Genomic DNA, 14462 nt, shown 5'->3' with positions numbered 1-14462 from the left:
TGGCCTCTGGGATCAGATAAAATGGAAACTCAAGTCCCTATTTTAATACTAACTAGATGTGTGATTGCCAACATCCGTTGGATTATGGAAAAAGCAAGAGAGTTGCAGAAAAACATCTATTTCTGCTGTTTTGACTATGTCAAAGCCTTTCAAAGCCTTCACAATAAACTGTGGAAAATTCTGAAAGAGATAGGAATACCAGATCACCTGACCTGCCTCCTGAGAAATCTGTATGCAGGTCAGGAAGCAACAGTTAGAGCTGGACATGGAACAACAGACTGGTTCCAAATAGGAAAAGGAATACGTCAAGGCTGTATATTGTCACCCTGGTTATTTAACTTATATGCAGAGTACATCATGAGAAACGCTGGGCTGGAAGAAGCACAAGCTGGAATCAAGATTGCCAGGAGAAATATCAATAACCTCGGATATGCAGATGACACCACCCTTACAGCAGAAAGTGAAGAACTAAAGAGCCTCTTGATGAAAGTGAAAGAGGAGAGTGAAAAAGTTGGTTTAAAGCTCAACATTCAGAAAACAAAGATCATGGCATCTGGTTCCATCACTTCATGGGAAATAGATGGGGAAACAGTAGAAACAGTGTCAGACTTTATTTTGGGGGGGGCTCCAAAATCACTGCAGATGGTGATTGCAGCCAAGAAATTAAAGGACGCTTGTTCCTTGGAAGAAAAGTTATGATCAATCTAGATAGCATATTAAAAAGCAGAGACATTACTTTGCTGACAAAGGTCTATCTAGTCAAGACTATGGTTTTTCCAGTAGTCATGTATGGATGTGAGTTGGAGTATAAAGAAAACTGATCGCTGAAGACTTGATGCTTTTGAACTGTGGTATTGGAAAAGACTCTTGAAAGTTCCTTGGACTGCAAGGAGATCCAACCAGTCCATCCTAAAGGAAATCAGTACTGAATATTCATTGGAAGGACTGATGGTGAAGCTGAAACTCCAAAAACTTTGGCCACCTGATGCAAAGAACTGACTCATTTGAAAAGACCCTGATGTTGGGAAAGATAGAAGGCGGGAGGAGAAGGGGATGACAGAGAATAAGATGGTTGGATGGCCTCACTGACTCCATGCACATGAGTTTGAATAAACTCCAGGAGTTGGTGATGGACAGGGAGGCCTGGTGTGCTGCAGTCCATGGGGTCGCAAAGAGTTGGACGCGACTGAACTGAACTGAAATCTCAGAAATGGACGTCGGAAAATTGAAATCAACAAAGACAGATTTGCCTAGATCACAGTCTGAACCTGTAGGGTTCGCTAAATTTTCCGAAGACTCTCAGGCCTGCCGATGAGGCTGTTCTGTCCGCTGGCCAAGGGAACAGGGAAAGCAAACTGAGCGACGTAGTTCACCAGCAAGCCGTCTCCCAAAGACATCGGCCCCGCCCTCCTCCAACTCGAATAACGATTGGTCTGGAGGCGCGGCGGGGGTGGGGTGGGGGCGGAACCAGGACGCCCCGCCCCGGCTGGGGGTCAGGCCGCCATTTTGGGTTGTGTGGGTTTCCGGGACGTTCCGCGTGCCCCCTCGCTTCCGGGCAGTTCCGCACGTCAGAGGCCCCCGGGGCCCGCGTCCGAGCGTCAGGTTGGAGCCGGGAAGCGTCCCTGGGGGTAGCGGCGGCGGGGGCAGGATGAGCGCGGAGGCGGCGGACCGGGAGGCGGCCACCTCCAGCCGCCCCTGCACCCCGCCGCAGACCTCCTGGTTCGAGTTCCTGCTGCAGGAGTCGCTGTTGGAGAAACACCTGCGCAAGCCCTGCCCGGGTAAGCGCGGCGCCCGCGGCCCAAGGATTGCCCTCGGGGCTCCCGCCGCCCCGCGCCTTCTGTCGCTACCCCGCGGCCCGGGGAGGCGGGCCTCGGGGCTGAGCCCTGGCGCCGCCCCGTCTCTGACTGGGCATCAAACCTGCCGGCGCGGGGCGCCGCTCCGGGAGGCCTAAGAAAAGCGGGAAACAGAGCCCCTCCCGCTCCCGCCCCCTATTAGTGTTTGCCGTCTTGTCGCCTCTCAGGTGGCCTTGTGACCGTACTCGGGTTCGGGGGGAGGGGGTCTCAGCCCTCCCCTGGGGCTGAACCCCGGACAGTTTGGGCGGGGGGTGCGGTCTGCGGAGACATCAGCTGTTCAGAGGCTGGTCCTGACGCTGAATATCTTAGGTCCGTATTTTAACTGTTTGATTCCTCAACAAACGGATTCTGCTGACTCAATTATTCCAAAGTTGGGTTGTAAATCAAAGCGAAAACTTCTGAAAGCAGAAAATGCTATCACAGTTGCAAGATGGTTATTGTATAATGATGTTTATGATTGATACTGCAGTTCAGGAGTGCTGTTCAGGGAGGGTGGGAAATAACAGGTATTTCTGGAAAGAGGTGCTGGCATGAAAAGGTAAGTTCCTTGGATGATAAATTGCTGACGAGAGTTCGAATCCAGATGTGCTTGTTCAGTCTAATCCACTGGTAATTAGACTAATCCACCACTAATGAGCTGGTGGAGACTCCTGTGCGAGAAGTTGGTGTACTTCACGTGGGCGGTTTTACCACTATATTGTATTAATGTGCTTTTAATTCAGTTTGTTGAGTGTTTCTGGGTGCCAAGCTCTGTGCTTCATGCTTCACAGCTGCATTCTCGTTTAATTCCGTCTTCATGATAATCCTGTGAGGTAGGTGGTCCTCTATTTTGCATTGACAGAAACAGGTGCAGAGGTAACTTGATGCAAGTCCCACTAATTAAGCCTTAAAGCAATAATTTTAAACATGGCATTTCTTTCCCCTAATTTGACAGTTGTTTGCCGAACTGAAATCTGTAACCATTATGTTCTGTCGTCTAAAGTGCTTTTGTCTGCAAGGATCTGTTATCTTCCCTTCTTACATCCTTCCTGATCTTTCGTTTATAATAGCCAGGCTCACTTCTTGTGAATCATAATCCTTATTCATTGTAACTACACAACTGTTTGGATCCCCTTTTTTATCCCTTAACTTTCAAAAAAAGTTGAATAGTTGATTTATAATGTTTTAGGTATACAGTGAGGTGATTCAGTTATATGTATACACCTGTTCCTTTTCAGATTGTTTTCCATTGTTTATGTGCTTATTTGCTCAGTCCATGAGATTCTCCAGGCAAGAGTACTGGAGTGGGTTGTTATAGGTTATTAAAATAACCTATTGGAGTATAGTTCAATATCGAGTAGAGTTCCCTGTGCTATATAGTCGTGATATATTGACATTGAATGTAGTTCAATATATTGATACTGGATATAGTTCCCTGTGCTATAGAGTAGGTCCTTGTTGTCTACCTTATATATATTCGTGTGTATGTTAGTCCCAAGTTCCTGATTTGTCCCTGCCCCCCAGCCCCTTTGGTAACCATAAATTTGTTTTCTTTCTGACTCTATTTTGTAAGTAAGTTCATTTGTATTTTTTTTGGTTCCACGTGAAAGTGATGTCATACGACATTTGTGTTTCTCTGACTTGACTTAGTCTGATAATCTCTAGATCCATCCACATTGCTGCAGAGGGTATAATCTCATTCTTTTTTATGGCCAGGTAGTGTTTGACTGTGTATATGTACTGCACATTCTTTATCCATTCATCTGTCAGTGGACATTTAGATTTCTTCAACGTATTGGCTATTGTAAGCAGTGCCACTGTGAACACTGGTGTGCATGGATCTTGAGTTAGAGTTTTCATCTTTTCTTGACATATGCCCAGGAGTGAGATTGCTGGATAATATTAATTAAAATTATTTGCCATTATAGGTTATAATTTCCATTCCAATAATAAAATTAATTAATACAAATTAATTAATTTTTAAATTAACCTCTGTATTTTTTTCATATTTGTAGACTTTTAGACGATGGCCATTCTCACCATTGTGAGATGATTGATTACTCTGTGTAGTTTGATTTGCATTTCTCAAATAGTGATACGGAGCATCTTTTCATGTGCCTATTGGCCTATTTGGGTTCCTTTTGTGGCCAGAAACCAATACGGTGAATCTTTTTGCATCTTTGTAATTAGACCTTAAGTTCAGGAATTGCTTTCTTTTAAATCCTAGATCCTGCACCAGTTCAGCTTATAGTCCAGTTTTTGGAACAGGCTTCCAAACCTTCAGTTAATGAGCAAAACCAAGTTCAACCTCCACCTGATAACAAGAGAAATCGTGTTTTAAAGCTCCTTGCTCTTAAAGTTGCTGCACATTTGAAATGGGACTTAGACATATTAGAGAAAAGGTATACAAGATTTAAATGAATTAAAAAAAAAGATTTAAGTGAATTTATTTTGAGAACTGTTAGATATTTTGGTTTATTTCAGTATGTGTTCTTATAATATGGGTCTTTAAAGTGAAAACTATTTTTCTGTGTATTCTTGGTAAAATATGCAAGTATTTTCCAACAAGTGTAAGAAAATATTTTACTGTTGAATGAATTTAAATCACCTTTTAAAGTATAAACTTGGTGTTATCAATAATGAACCAGTTTATTATTATTCTCATTTTTTTGACATGATAAGTAGAGAAAATCCATGACTGAACAGTTTTAAATCTTCATTTTACTTTTACATACCTGAAGAAAATAAAAATTAATGATGAATCGTACATAATATTATGGTACATATTATCTTTGTTGAATAATTCATTTAATTTTACTGGTCATAAATCAGTCACTGTCTCTTAAACTTTTAAACTATCTTATTAGAATCAGTGGTTATTTGTTTATAAATAAGTGTTTCAAATGCATTGTTATATAATGATTTGTTTTCACCCCCTTCTCACAATTTAAAGAGAAATACCTTATAGAATATTTGGAGAAATTCAGAAAATAAGAAATAATAGGGAGGGGAAAGAAGTGTTTTTAACATTTTTGTGTAATTTTTGTTGTTTTCCTCCCTATATTTTTAAACAAAGTTGTGAACATACCTTGTATACTCTTTTGATTTTTGTTTTGTTTCATATAGCAGGATATCATGAGCATTTCCCCAGTTTGGTTTTTGGAGATTATCCATTGTATAGATAATTTATTAATTGTTCCTCTATTGACAGGTTTTTAGTTTTTCTCTAGTTTTTCACTTTTATAAATCATAGAGCTTTAAAATGTCTTTGTCCATAAGCTTTATATGAATTGCGAGTTGTGTCCTTGGTATAGATTGTTAAATTGCCAGGTCAAGTGGTGTAAACGTTGTTAAAGCTCATTATGCATATACTGGATTGCGTTTCCAGAGAGTTACATTCGTTTCTACTCACACTACTAGTACTTGAACACTTTTTTCACCATATATTTTCCAGCATTAAATATTAGGATTAAAAAAAAGGTTTGTTCTTTAAGGAGGAGCTTATCTGTTAATAGACTCAAGGCTTATCACCAGATAGCAATGTGTGCAAAACAGTATGATGTATATAATAGAGTTGGAAAATTGAACACTTGACTGGATATTTGATGATAAACAATAATTTTTAGGTGTGAAATTTATACTCTCCTTATGTTAGGAGGTAATTTTTTGGAGATATGTTCTGAAATACTTGGGAAGAAATGATTTACTATTGGGAATTTGCTTTACAGTAATATGGAAAGGAGGGAAGTGGGTGAGAGTAGAGATGAAACAAGATTGGCTATCAGATGATAACTGTTGAAGCTGGATGATGGGCACATTGGTGTGTATTATATTATTCTGTCTACTTTTGTATAGATTTAAATTGTTTTTGTTAGAAAAGCTTAAAAGATCTTTTGATAAATTTTCATTTACGTTGTTGAGACAGGTTAATAGAATGGCTCTGTGGATTTACTACTAAAATAATTATTTTTAGCAAAGTACTGAATTGTGCATTGTGTACTTGCACAACTTATGTGTCGTTTGATTCTTCCTTTTTAAGTTTGTCTGTTCCAGTATTGAATATGTTGTTGAATGAACTGTTGTGCATCAGTAAAGTTCCTCCCGGGACAAAGCACATAGATATGGATCTGGCCACTTTACCTCCAACCACTGCCATGGCCATACTTCTCTACAATAGATGGTAAATTTTTCATAAACCTAAAATATGTTGGGCAGCCTTTCTTTAATTGCATTATGACTTCAGGGATGTGCTTTTAAGTCATCGGGGATCTCTCAGAGGATCTTGGGAATAGTGAATCTGATGGTGGAGAAAATTATGACTGCATGGACGAAAAGCATTCTGATAGAGAAGTGGATGACTTTATACAGTTTTTATTATATGTCAGAATTTTGGATAGTTTATAAGTCTTCTAGGAAGTACTAAAAAAATACTTGAAGTGACATTTATAATGTATTAAATTTTGTTTTTATTTGTCTTTTTTTTTTAAGGGCAATTAGGACAATTGTTCAAAGTAGTTTTCCTGTTAAACAGGCAAAACCTGGACCTCCTCAGTTAAGTGTGTAAGTTGGCCAATAAAGACCCTTACTTGGCACTTTTTTGTCAGTTTGTGTTTTTTTTTTAAATTTTGCAAGTTTTTAAGAACTCTTGGTACAGAAGGAATAAAGCAGAAATCAGAGGGCAGAAGGCCTGCATGCAGGTAGGTTTGGAGGGGGTGGAAGGGTGAGAGACTCAGACAGGCTTTTGGATAACTAGAGTAGAGAGCTCCAAAAAAGGAGGGAGCACTTTGTAAAGTGTGCCTTTCGTCTTAATGTTAACTGCCCTGGTTCCAGGAATTAAGATTGTTTTCATTTAATTAAATTTACTTGAAATAGATGTTTGTTCTGTATGTGGGAAATTTTAATTTAGAGTGCAAAAGTTAAGTACAATAGTTTGATCAGGTCTGGAGTTTTAAACCTTGTTCTTAAATTCCAAGTAGTAGCAACTTACCCAACTTTGGAGCTAGAGTGTAGTTTCTAACTTGATGTAAATAAGTTTTTGCTGCCAGAAAGTTTTATTTTTAAATTGAGGGTTTTTTTTTTTTAATGCAAAGCAAATGAAAAAATAATGGTAGATAAAGGAGCATCATCATAATTGAGTTTATTTTTTAAGCATGAACAGAAATAGCATTAAAAGCATTTTTATTTATTTAAATTCAGCCTCACTGTCAAGAATGATCTTTAAGTTTTGAATTTTCAGTCTTTCAAGTAATATTTGGTACTCTTCTGTCATTTCTCTTTTAGTATGAATCAGATGCAACAGGAGAAAGAGCTAACGGAAAATATTTTGAAAGTGGTGAGTATTGGTATCGGTTACACTGTAACCTTTCTGGGATGTATTATATTTAGAGCATGTATAGGTGCTTCTTCTAATCTTATATATATTAAGAGTTAGTTGGCTTGGTTTAGATGCGATGACATTTAGACTTTGGAGAAGGCAATGGCACCCCACTCCAGTACTCTTGCCTGAAAAATCCCATGGACGGAGGAGCCTGGTGGGCTGAAGTCCATGGGGTCTCTAAGAGTCGGACACGACTGAGTGACTTCACTTTCACTTTTCACTTTCATGCATTGGAGAAGGAAATGGCAACCCACTACAGTGTTCTTGCCTGGAGGATCCCAGGGACGGGGGAGCCTGGTGGGCTGCCGTCTCTGGGGTTGCACAGAGTCGGACACGACTGAAGCGACTTAGCAGCAGCAGCAGCAGAACATAATTTGATAATATTCTAAATTGACACTTTTTAATGTTAATGAGAGTACTTTGCCACTAGTTTTGTTGTCAGATACTTCATAGTGCTTTAGCAGATGTGAGAAGTCACTCTTATAGGTGTTTTCTTTATATTATTTTATATCCTCCCTAAATTCTATAGTAAACATGTATTTTAAAATTATTTTTATTTTAAAAATGATTTTTACAAATTTTAGTTTATTTTTACTTTTTCTTTGGCCATGCTGTGTGGGGTTTGGGATCTCAGTTTCCCAATCAGATTGAATCCAGGCCGCTGCAGTGAAAGTGCCAAGTGCTAACTACTGGACTGCCAGAAATTCCCTAAAACTACTTTTTATTCAGTTATACATACATACATTTATATACAGTTACTTTTAAAATTTAAATTAGATTTAAATTCTTTAGTCAACATAAAAGTAGAAACCATAATTTAAAATGATCTCTTTAGTTCTTTATTTAATATGCAATGTATCAGAGATACCACCCAAAGTGCAGAGGCTAGGAAAGGAGAAGGAAGGTAACCATCTGTATCTATATACAACAGATAGTGTATTTTGAATGTGGAAGCAAAAAATGTGTCATTTTATTATTATTATCTGAGCGACTGATCTGATCTGAATGCCTAGAAAAGTGACTGGCACATCAAAGCATGCAAAAAGTTTCTTGAGTACATCAGTGGGACGGTGCAGATCTTAAACATTTTTCATCAGTAACTTTTATATAAAAGAAAGGTGTCAGTCTTTTCCAATTTGTGTTTTCAGTTTCACAATAGGAACCTTGTGAATTTTAAAATCTTAAAGTAACTTCGACAAATATAATTTCACTCTTGCTGTGTTAGGCGCATTTCTAAAGTAGACTAGTACGTTAAGCTGCTGAGTACCCTGCAGATATTTTTTGGTTGATACAGTCCAGTATTGCCATTTTTGTATTTTAAAAATTTGCTTATTGAACTTTTGTAGCTAAAAGAACAAGCTTCTGATTCTATCCTGGTACTAGAGGCAGCCCTTAAGTTAAACAAGGATCTTTATGTCCACACAATGAGAACACTGGACTTACTGGCCGTGGAGCCAGGCATGGTCAACGGAGAAACTGAGAGTTCCACTGCTGGATTGAAGATCAAAACCGAGGAGATGCAGTGCCAGGTATTTATTTCAGTGTTTAATCAATGCATGGCACATTTTTGGAAAATCTTACATAAAATCATCCTTGTATTTTTAATTAGAGCTTATTTCTAATGATTTTACTTCCTATGTTTACTCTGATTTTACTTCCTATGTTTATTAAAACTTTGCATTATAGTTAATTGTGAATTTTATAAGACCCCGTTGAAATTTTTCTGAAAGAAATGGAAGGAAAATTTCATATGCTCTTTTGTTTCCAAACTAGTTAACAGACTGACAATGCAGGGAGTAATAATATGAATGAACTGACTAGCAGTTCATTCACATTATAAGAAATCTAATCAGACCAAGAAAACAAAACAAAACTGATATTGTGCTAGATTTTGAAAAATGTAGGCTCCTAGAGAAATTCCTAGTTTTTCAAGGATCTTAAGCTGCCTGCTCTCCGTAACTCTGTACCCTAGTTCCTTTGTTGCTTTCAGTTGTTTTTTGTTGTTAGGCACTTTATGTGTTGATAGCTTCTTTTTCCCTGCTTGATTGTAAACTCTTTGAGGTCTCTCTCTTTTTTAAAATATATTTGTATTTTGCATCTTCTGTACATATTAGCACAGAATCTTGAGTATAATAGAAATTTTAAAAGAATTAATGATTGCCTATGGAGGGCCACTACGATAGAGCCTTTTATGTTCTATATTTTCTCCATTGTGTGAATTGGCATAACATTTTAAAAAAATTAATCTTTTTGGCTGCGCTGGTTCATTGTAGCTGCTTGTGGGCCTTCTCTAGTTATGCTGAGTGGAGGCTACTCTCTACTTACGGTGGCTTCTCTTCTTGCGGAGCGTGGGCTCTTGGGCTTTGGTGGTTGTGGCTCATAGCCTCTAGAGCACAGGCTCAGTAGTTGTGGTGCATGGGCTTAGTTGCCCCAAGGCATGTGGAATCTTCCTGAACCAGGGATCGAACCCACATCCCCTGCATTGGCAGATGGGTTCTTAACCACTGGGCCACCAGGGATGTCTGGCATGACTTCTTTCATCACTGTTTCCCAATCTTGAAATAGCAGAAATACCTCTGACTTTAAAAAGGGTTGAGAGGTACCTTTTCAGATTAGCTGGTTCTGGAGTTAAAGATAATCCCTTTTCAAGACTTGCTGAGATGGAGTCTCATAGACTAGGAGTAGGAGTCATGAGGCATTGGCAGTTGGTAACCACTTCAAGGGCTCCCCCAGTGGCTCAGCAGTAAAGAATCTATCTGCCAATGCAGAAGATGCAGATTTGGTCTCTGGGTCAGGAAGATCCGCTGGAGAAGGAAATGGCAACCCACTCCAGTATTCTTGCCTGGAGAATCCCATGGACAAAGGAGCTTGGTGGGCTACAGTCCATGGGGTTGCGAAAGAGTTGGACACAACTTAGCGACTATACAACAACAACAACTCTGTCTTTGCCTGGAAAAGGGAATTATATGTATCTATAATATGTGTGCATATATAGGTGTGCTTGTGTGTATATAAGTCTTTATTATATACATACATGTACTTTAAACTTTAGCACTCCTTTATCCTAGATGGAAGGAAGCACTTTAGAATGAAAATCTGCCCAACATTAAGTATGGATTAAATAGTGTAAAGCAGTATTCTAGAGGCTGAGGAAGAATTAATCTTGATTTGTTGAACAGAACAGAATAGTATCTGTAGTCTGGTATCAGTGAAGAGTAGTTTGGTCAGGAATATCAGAGACTTAGGAATTTGGAAGAGGAATGAGTATCTGTTGGCTCAGGTTGGTTTGGTGCAAATGGAAATAAACAGTGTGGAATGAAATTTATTTCTACATCTGATGTGAATGGGGAGTTGAGAAGATTGGTGGGTTTGAAATAGAGAAGAATAGAGAGGTTTGGAGAGAGAAGGTAGTCCAGATTCTGAGATCCTTGAAAATCAGCCCATGGGGTTTGAACTTTCTCCTCCTTGGGGGAATAAGTTGAAGGCTTTTTTAAAAAGTCAGATCGAGAAGACAGAGCAGTCAGCCTTGTGAGGAGTAAATTTGAGATAGAATATTAGGAACCTAAGGGTCTGGCTTCAAGTCTGGTCTCTGCCAGTGCTTGGTTATATGCTTTCAAGTAGAAATGTTGCTTTCTGGGCCTTAGTATTCTTGTTCATAAAATGGCCAAGTTCAACTCAGTCTTTGAATTCTGCATTAGGTAAATCTAGGTGTCTGTTTAAGAATGCTCCTGGAAAAATATGCAGATTCTGTTAGAAAAAGACAAGTGGAAATGAGCTGTCATTTTATACTCATTCGTTCAGATTTCTCAATATTTTATTCTGGCCAGTTCTTTATTCATTAGCCCCTCATACCCTTTTGGAGACACCCCCGTGGCTGTCCCCTTTTTCGTTGTTAGAAGAATCCCCTACCTTCTAAGACTTGATGGGAGGGAGACCATGTTTCCTATAATAAAACTGACAACTCAAAATATTCGTGTTCTCTAGCCTTATCCTGCTGGAGGACAGGCACGTCACATCGGTGTGACAGAGACATTTAGACTGAATTAGGAGCTGGCTGGGCTTGCCTGGTGGCTCAGCAGCAAAGAATCTGCCTGTAAATGCAGAAGCCACAGGAGATGTGAATTTGATCCCTGGGTTGGGAAGCTCCCCTGGAGAAGGGCATGGCTACCCACTCTAGTACTCTTGCCTGGAGAATCCCAGGGACAGAGGAGCCTGGCGGGCTACAGTCCATGGGGTCGCAAAGAGTCAGACACGACTGAAGCGACGTAGCACACACGCAGGAGCTTTCTAGTGAGTCAGCGAAGTGGGATGATGGAGCATCCATTGTGATGGTGAGTAACTCCAGCAATGACAGGAAAGTCTAGTTCCCCGGCAGCCCTGGCAGGAGCGGAGCTGCTGCTTTCAGCGTCTGGTTCTGCTGGCTGCAGTTGCCAGGATCTGTGGCGTTGGCTGTTGAGATGGCTGTGTGGTGTTTCACTGCATCAGTTGCGGCTCTTGTTCTGGCTGCTTGCCTCCTATCCCCGTTTGTTTTCCAGGCCTGATTCTTTGGCTTTCCCAATAATTCTGTAGGCCTCCTGACGTCTTACCAGTAAGTCCCCTTAAGTCAGTCAGAGTTGATTTCTGTTGCTTGTGACTAAGAACTTTGACTGTTTCACTGCTCATTAAAATGTTTTTCTTTTTGCTACATGTGTAACTATGTTGCTGAGATAAAGGTGATTTTGAGTTTTGTTAGCTCTTAAGTTCATGAAAAATCACTGAGCAAATTGGTATTCATTACCATTTTAGGTGTGTTACGATTTGGGTGCAGCATACTTCCAGCAAGGCTCTACAAATCCAGCTGTCTATGAAAATGCCAGAGAAAAATTTTTTAGAACCAAAGAACTAATTGCAGAGGTAAATACAGTCATAACAGTAACATGATTTTCAGTCCTTTAAAACATCTATATATTTTTTGGCTTTCATTTTCCTGATGATTAAAAAACTATTAATCGTAGTAAATTTGATAGTTCAAAAAACTAATGGAAATATTTTTAAAAATCTGTAATACTACTGCCTAGAAATAATCCCTTTTGCAGTTTTAGCTTTTTTTTTTTTTTACAGTTTTTGTTCTTTATGTTTTTATACAGTTAAGCTCATGCTATTTTGTATCTTGCTAAAATGTTAGAATAGATATTTTAAATATATCTATCCTATTCTGTTATATATAGATGTGCTATGATTTTATTTTTCTAGTGGTTGAGCATTTAGATAGTTTGCTGTTCTTATTTATTATAAAGTTGCAAAATGTATATCTCCAAGCATAAATTTTTGTTTAGACTTTAGATAGAGTTAAATTCCTGCAAGTAGAATTACAATGTCAGTGGTCATTAATTTTTTTAAAGGCTGTAATATACAAATTGATTTCTAGGTACATTTCTAGGTACAAATTGATTTCTGAGGGCTCTGCTATTAGTGAAGTTTTTTTAGTTGCTAATTTGATATTTATCTAGAATATCTTTTAAAAAGTTGTGTTCCCCCCCCCCAAAAAAAAGTTGTGTTCCCTTAATTCCTAGGAGGGTAAACATTTTCATGTGTTTATTGTTTGCATTTTTCTTTTTATGATTCACAAAACTGAATTTTAAAGTATATAACTAGGTTTTTATATGCCTGGTGGCCAGAAAAATTCCCACTTCAATCTTGCCTTTCTTCACCAGAAACACTGAATAAATACACTAGAGATATCTTTTATTGGGAATTCTCATTTTAATTTGCCTGGGGAACTCATCAGATTTCTAATTTTATGGCATTTTGGATATAGTAATTTAAAACTTTAATTTTTTTAAAAAGTATGTCTTAAAAATTTTTTTTTCTGTTTTGGTAGAAGCATTTCTATTTTTTCTGGTTGAGTGAAGATTGAGTTTTCTTTGTTGTCCCCCTTTAAATCTCTGCCAAGTATATGTATCAATATTTTAAAGTATTTTAATCTTTTTTTTTAACAGTTTTCATTCTTTGTTAGTATCTTAATTGTTGTTATACCCACAGAGAGTGATAATAATGTCTACATTTTTATGTTGGCCTGAGAACTCTAAACCAGCGGTCAGCAAACTTTTTTGTAAAAAGCTATATCATAAATATTTTAGGCTTTGTGGCCATATACAGTTTCTGTGGCATAGTCTAATTTGTTGGTTTTTTGTTTGTTTTTTTTTTCTGCCCTTTACAACACTAAGGATTGATTATTCTTTGGTCATGGAATCTATAAAAACAGGACATGGGCTGGTTTTGGCCTGTGAGCAATAGTTTGCTGACCCCTGCTCTAAACCTTTAACTTTTTCATTTTTTATGGTTCCTATTTTCCATTGGCATTTTCTTATGCTGTTAAAGTGCAATAAACGGGTGCTAGACTCTTGTTTCTATTACACTGATGGATAATGATATATACCTCTTACTTTACAGATAGGTTCATTATCTCTTCATTGTACCATAGATGAGAAGCGCTTAGCTGGCTATTGTCAAGCATGTGATGTTCTCGTACCATCCTCTGATAGTACATCTCAGCAATTGACTCCATATAGTCAGGTCCATATTTGTCTGAGATCTGGCAACTATCAGGTAAGATGTATGACGGGGATACAGTAGTGTCATTGGAAAGCCCTGGAAGCCAGACAGCAGAGTTCAAATCCTGACATCACCATTTACAGTTGTGCCATTTGGGGCACGTCAGACAGATTGGCCTATAAATAGTTGTAATAATTAAGCTTTTTATGAGAATCAAATGAAAAGTTATAGTTTATAAACTCTTAAGGCAGAGCACTGGATAGATGTGGACTCATATGACTGATAATTATCCTTTCTTGAAGGTATAAAATTTGCCCATTTTAAGTACATTCTATAAGAAACTCTGTAGGCAGAACTTTTAACTTTTAAAATTACAGGTAGAGAACTCTTGGTTTTATGGAGGCTAAAGATCTGAAAGTACGGTCTTCAGCCTGACCTTATTAGCCTCTGCGAAAGTAAGACTGAAGGAGAGGGTGAGCAGAGCAGTTCTGGTCGGTTTGGATGGTTTGTTACATAGCCCACTTTTCCAGGGAGGCTGGGCGTCATCTCAGTTTTACTCATGAAAAGAGCTTAAATTAGTCTGTTGACATTTTTTTGTTGCCCCCTCTGAGTATATATCTGTAGCTTTGTAATGAAAATCACTGGGAGTTAGAATTTGTACTTTTTAAAAAAGCCTTCATTCTAGAAAGTGAACAGTGCCTTCATCTTATTAAATTCAA

At 38.5% G+C, this 14462-nt stretch overlaps 1 protein-coding gene across 1 annotated transcript in view; it reads left to right on the top strand.

Annotated features, from left to right (window-relative positions):
* The first annotated feature begins 1644 nt into the window (after window positions 1-1644).
* The window catches only part of INTS8 (integrator complex subunit 8), a 44889-nt gene continuing 32071 nt past the window's right edge, over window positions 1645-14462 (top strand). The window contains 8 exon segments of the mRNA NM_001102556.1: window positions 1645-1778; window positions 4060-4234; window positions 5872-6012; window positions 6321-6392; window positions 7113-7164; window positions 8556-8738; window positions 11995-12102; window positions 13642-13797. Of these exon segments, the coding sequence (NP_001096026.1) occupies window positions 1649-1778; window positions 4060-4234; window positions 5872-6012; window positions 6321-6392; window positions 7113-7164; window positions 8556-8738; window positions 11995-12102; window positions 13642-13797 (1017 nt within the window). The 5' untranslated portion in view covers window positions 1645-1648.

Source organism: Bos taurus, chromosome 14 (genome assembly GCF_002263795.3).
Source record: "Bos taurus isolate L1 Dominette 01449 registration number 42190680 breed Hereford chromosome 14, ARS-UCD2.0, whole genome shotgun sequence".
NCBI classification, from domain to species: domain Eukaryota; kingdom Metazoa; phylum Chordata; class Mammalia; order Artiodactyla; family Bovidae; genus Bos; species Bos taurus.
The sequence above is the reverse complement of the archived record's forward strand: the minus strand, read 5'-3'. Positions and strand labels throughout refer to the sequence as shown.